The sequence below is a fragment of the Podarcis melisellensis genome, assembly GCF_964234715.1.
Source record: "Podarcis melisellensis genome assembly, chromosome: 4".
Taxonomy (NCBI): domain Eukaryota; kingdom Metazoa; phylum Chordata; class Lepidosauria; order Squamata; family Lacertidae; genus Podarcis; species Podarcis melisellensis.
In genome coordinates, this window is record NC_138531.1 from 4,619,214 (window position 1) to 4,625,213 (window position 6,000).

Genomic DNA, 6,000 nt, shown 5'->3' on the forward strand with positions numbered 1-6,000 from the left:
AGTAGTAACATTTTTCTGTTTCACGTTTTCATTTCATCTTTGATGCTTCTGTGTTGGATCTTGCACATTAAGTAGTTGTCACTCCAATGCCTTGTTTTTAATCATTAAAAGTCCCACTAGTCACTTTTCTGGCCCTTTTTTGCAGATTAGTTTGTGTAGACTTTTGGGGGGAAAGATGTTCTATCTGTACAATTCCTTGCTACACTTAAGCCTCTCCCTGCTCTTTCCAGTATCCAGATTTCACTTCTCAGGCGTCTGTCCTTAAAACATGAGTGTGATCTGGCCCAGCCATTCTTATAAGGGCCATTTTAGCTAAAGATCTTTTTGCCTAGAAAGGGAACTTCTCTCTGTATAATTCTGTCAGTGTACACTTTTAAATAATGTTGTTTACCTGCAGGAAGAGGAAGAATTGGCTTATGAACAAACTTTAGAATTCCGAAGAGGTGGTGATGGACAGCCCCGGCGGTCAACACGGCCTACTCAACAGTTTTATCAACCTCCAAGAGCTAGGAACTGATAATGGGTAAATACTGATGATGGTCATGCAGGGTGAGGGGGTGGGGGGGTAGTGCACAAAACCTTTTAATGTTTGGTTTTGCAAGCATTTATCACTTCCTAGAATAAGAGAATAACTCACAGACGTTCTGTTGGAATTTATCTGATGCTGCGGGGCTGTCTAGAAATTTGCACTGATGGGGCTACTGTTTTGAGTCAGCTAAAAATTACTAGTCATGGAGATAATCTCTGAAAAGGAATGGGTATCTGAGGCAAATGTGGTGGACCTGGCTAAAGCATTTTGTTTGTTTGTTTGTTTCTATACCCGAAGGTCTCAGGGTGGTTCACATAAAATATCAAATACATAAAATCAAAACAAAACCAACAACCCAATAAAAACCCTCAAAAGAGCCAGCATTTTAAAAAAGGGTATAGGATGTAGATCATCAGGCAAAGGCCTGGTTGAAAAGGAAGGTTTTTGCCTGGCGCCTAAAGGTGTACAGTGAAGGCGCAGGCAAAGCATGATCATGCCTGGATTCCTCTCCGTTCGGTAGATGCTAAAAACCACACCAAACCACAAAGCGGCTCAATATAAATGGTGAGATACTTGATTTGAGAAATACTTGCCAAAAGCATTACCCACCACTGGGTCTGTGGATAAAAAAATGTGACTAAAGCCAGTATGTGGCAACCATGGAATTGATTGGTTTAGGACTTTATATTAATGAACAGTATAAATCTATGCTAGTGTCGATTGGTTGCAGTTTATTTATTTATTATTTATTTAAAATATTTATATATCTCTGTATCATGAAAATATATCACAGCAGAAATTATAGGGAAACTAAAAGGAGGGAAACCCCAGGAGCATGGGAACAGAATATTATAAGGTATTTTTAAAAAATACTGTTTCCTAAATTAAAAGTATTATTCAATAATAGAGGGTGAGAGGACCACACTATTGTGGGAACAATCAATAATTATCTTAATTCCAAAACCAGGAAAAGATTTGAAAGACCCAAAATCGTATAGGCCAATTTCCCTAGTAAATCAAGATGCTAAAATATTGACAACAATAATGACAAAAAGGATGAATACTTTCATGTATAGATAAAAACCAATGTGGCTTTATAGCAGGAAGACAGGTGTCTAGTTTAATAGGACTGTGTAGAATGACCAGTGTTAAAAATGGTTATAGAAAGTTTAGGACTTGGAGAACGATTTAAAGGATTAGATTTAGACTTGAGGAACAAGGCATATGTCATGGTGAACGATGGTATAACAGAACAAATAACACAACCTGAGGTACAAGGCAAAGATGCCCCCTTTTCCCAATCTTATTTGTATCGGTCAGTGAAACTCTGGCCAATGTAATTAGAGAAGATGGAAATATGACAGGAATAAGCAGTAAAGGAAAGGAGAAGATAAGCTTATTTGCGATGACACCTTGCTAACAACTGAAAATCCATTGGAAAATATGCATGTAATAGAAGCACATTTGGGGGGAAAATTGGAGAAATAACAAGGTTGTGAATTAATTGGTCCAAATCAGAGATGATGATATTTAATTATGGTGAAGATGAAAAACATTTTTTTGAAGAAAAATAAAATAGATATAAAATTAAGAAATGTAATAAAGTATTTGGGAATAAATATAACAAGAAACTTAGAAAATTTAGAACAAGAGAATTTTAAGAAATTAAAGACTGAAATTAAGGAAAAGCTGAAGGAATTTTTAAAAATTAATCTTTCATGGTTTGGAAGAATAGTGATAATTAAAATTTTGTCTAGAATAATATTTTTTATTTATAATGTTACCAATTAAGATATTGGAGACAGAGATAAACGGTTAGCAATGTATGATTAATAAATCTGTAATGGGGATAAGAAACCCAGAATTAATAAAAGAAGATGGGGTATAAACTCCAGAAAATAGGTGGACTGGGTCTTCCCAACATAGTTATATTATATAGCAAATGAGTTAAGATATATCATAGACGAGATAATAGAACAAGGAGAGTTAGAATGGTTAGAGAGTGGTACACAGGAAATGAAGGAGAAGTTAGTGAATAGATTTTTCATCAAACCAAATAGGCAGTGGTGGGATAATACTGAAAATCCCTTATTAAGAAACATCGTTGAGATATGGGTAAAATATAAAGGAAAGTTGATACCAGTAAATTTCCCACTAACTCCAGTGGTGATGATAGAAGATTTCCCAGTAAATTTTAAAAAGGCAGGCTGTTCCACAGGATTGGGCCAATGGCTGAAGGCTTGATTTCTTCTTGTTGTCAAACGAGTCTCACCAACTCAGGGAACAACCAAAGACGCAAAATGATCTCAGTGATCGAGCTGGAATATCAGGCGATCCCTGAGGTGTACAGGAACCTTGAGCCTGTCTTGGTGGCAGATGGGCAGCCAGTGGAGCTGTTTGGACAATGGCGCCACGTTTTCTCAGCCAGAAGCTCCCACCAATGGAGAAACACGCAGCCACAGCCCTTGCCCAAGGAGCACAGAATGCCAAGTGGCTTTTGAGGCTGGGGGAGGAAACGAGGGGCAAGAGGGAGCGGAAGTGTGGAATATCCACAAACAGGACATGGCTGGCTTGGAACTTGGACTTAACAGGAGCAATCCATATGGCAAGATTTTCTTGTGGGTCCCCTTTGTATCTATTTATCTTCTAAGGTTATAAACTGCCCTTCTCTTTTTCTATATTTCATATTTAGTGTACAGAAATTACACTATTTGATGTGTTTTCTTTCCTGACATGTTTCTTCTTCAGAGCTGTAGCCTGTTGGGCTGCTTAGAGACAGCAGTTGCCACCTTTATATGCCCGGCTTTACTGGGATGCCAAGTATGGCAGCAGGGCAACATGGGCTTCTGTCAATATCAGAAGCACCTGGGATGGTCCTGAGCTGGAAAAGCACAAACTACAAAATTGTGGATCCACTTCTCCGTTTTGGAGTTCATTGCTAACATGAATGTGGGTGGTGATTTTTGCATTCTTTATTTATTAATTAAATTAGTATACTGCCCTATACCCCCAGGTCTCAGGGCAGTTCACAGGATATAATCACAGAATACATAATCAAAAGAAAAAAGAACAACCCCCCTCCCCCACAAAAGCACATTTTAAAAGGGCATTGAATGTTAGTCAACCAAAGGCCTGGTTAAAAAGGAATGTTTTTGCCTGGCGCCTAAAGGTGTATAATGAAGGCGCCAAGCGAACTTCCCTGGGGAGAGCATTCCACAGATGGGGAGCCACTGCAGAAAGGATCTGTTCTCGTGTTTCCACCTTGGAAGATGATCTCAGCGTCTGGGTAGGTTCATATGGAAAGAGGCGGTCCTTGAGGTATTGCGGTCCTTAAGGCTTTATAGGTCAAAACCAGCACTTTGAATTGGGCCTGGAAACTAACTGGTAATCAGTGCAGTTGGACCAGTATCAGTGTAATATGCTCAGACTGTCTTTACCCGGTGAACAACCTGGCCGCTGAACTTAATGAGGAACACTCATTAAGTTAATACCTAACCTACTGTTGGGTTCTTTCTTTTCTCCTAAAACGTGCTTTAAAATCCATCAACAGTGCGTCTTACCTCATAATGTCAAAACAGGTAAAGGTAAAGGCACCCCTGCCCGTACGGGCCAGTCTTGACAGACTCTGGGGTTGTGCGCCCATCTCACTTAAGAGGCCAGGGGCCAGCGCTGTCCGGAGACACTTCCGGGTCACGTGGCCAGCGTGACAAGCTGCATCTGGCGAGCCAGCGCAGCACACGGAACGCCGTTTACCTTCCCGCTGGTAAGCGGTCCCTATTTATCTACTTGCACCCGGAGGTGCTTTCGAACTGCTAGGTTGGCAGGCGCTGGGACCGAGCAGCGGGAGCGCACCCTGCAGCAGGAATTCGAACCGCCGACCTTTAGATCGGCAAGTCCTAGGCGCTGAGGCTTTAACCCACAGCGCCACCTGTGTCCCCTGAATGTCAAAACAGCTTTACCTCAAAAAATAAAAGTTATTTGAGACAAAATTGCAGTTTTTTGAAGCCTGTTTTTATACAACTTCTGCTAATCTTGTTGATTAACAATGGGAGATGGAGTGCAAATGACAATGAGATCTCCATGTTACCTTTTTCCTCTCCTCCGCATTTCAGGTATTTGTTGTGGCAAAAGTTCTCAGTGTTCTCCTTGGTGCTCAAGACGTCTCACTTTGCCTCATGGATGGCACTTGATAAAGAAGGCTGGTACAAGCAGGGAGTACGTATAGGATGTATTCAACAGAGACATTTTTTTAAGTTCCATGAAGATAAACTTTTTACATATGAAATAAAACCATTGTTAATATTGCCATCAATAAAAGCCACCATGATCTACCCTGTCCTTGCTTTGTGTCTTTTTTTTTACTTGGCTGGAATCAACCATTTTTATTGCACAGATTATCACTGAGTGCAATCCTAATTCCTCATATTTTAGCATCTGAAGAGGACATTATTTTCTGTGGTGGTACATTTATTAGGCAATCCTATGGCAAGATGAGCAATTTAGGATGCCTGAGCTCAGGCAGACCCAGCTGGTGTCAAATTCCCAACCCTGTTCAGCTGAAGCTACACCAGAGTCATTTACTCTCCCGAGCTCAGCCAGGGCTCAGCTGGCTGGGTTGAAGCTGGCTGAGCCCCGGATGGTGTAAAATGACCAGAGAGGAAAGACTTAGGCTGGTTCTTACACCTGTTCGGCTTGGTCACATGACCTGGCTGTCATGAAAGTACCACAAAGAGATGGCATATGAAGTGTTTAGCAAAAAGGTAGTCTTCCAAAGAAAGCCAAACAGCAAGTCTAGGAGGTAGCGTTTGAAGTGCATCACAAAGCAGGTTCAGGAAGCAGCAGTCTAAAAAGTGTGTCATGTAGTTTTACTAAGGATATTTATAATAACTGGGGGAGGGGGGGAGGTCTGGCAACTTGCCAGCCCAGCCATACATTCCTACTCAGAAGTCCAGTTAACAACATCTGCCTCTACTGGACAATCAAATACTTTAAAAAAAACCCCCACCCAACTGGAGACACCTTCCTGTGCTAAAAATCAATTTCATTGCACTGGCAACCCAACACAGAACACTATTTTAAAGGACAAAAGGAGCTTACAGTCTAAAATTTGACACAGGGGAGGGAGATGAGGCAGGGGTAAACAGGAAATAAAATTTTAAATGTTTCAATTGCTTGTGGTTAGGTTTAGTTACAGGCTTACATGCAGTAGTACACAGGAGCTAGGGGACTGAGCCAAAGGTTTACTACTACAGATGAGATTAGAGACTCAATAGGCCTTTCATTCTGACTCATAATGCTACATTTCCACAACACAGCCTGGATTGTCTCGCTGTGACTTCTGCAGTCAAGGCATGGAGAGAACTAAAATTAGATTTGTGAAACTCTAATACAAAGTAGCACAGAAGTTCCAAACCACTTGAAGCACATATGAAATATGTATTATGCTTTGCAATTGTACTTCTAAAAACATT

The 6,000-nt window shown here is 40.7% G+C and overlaps 1 protein-coding gene across 3 annotated transcripts in view; it reads left to right on the forward strand.

The window, feature by feature from the left end:
* TDRD3 (tudor domain containing 3) overlaps nt 1-4,865 on the forward strand; it is a 66,771-nt gene extending 61,906 nt beyond the window's left edge. For all 3 annotated transcript variants that reach the window (XM_081907317.1, XM_081907318.1, XM_081907319.1), the window contains 2 exons: nt 398-523; nt 4,642-4,865. In XM_081907317.1, the coding sequence (XP_081763443.1) occupies nt 398-517 (120 nt within the window). In that variant the 3' untranslated portion in view covers nt 518-523; nt 4,642-4,865. The remainder of the gene's footprint in view (nt 1-397; nt 524-4,641) is intronic.
* The last annotated feature ends 1,135 nt before the right edge of the window (nt 4,866-6,000 follow it).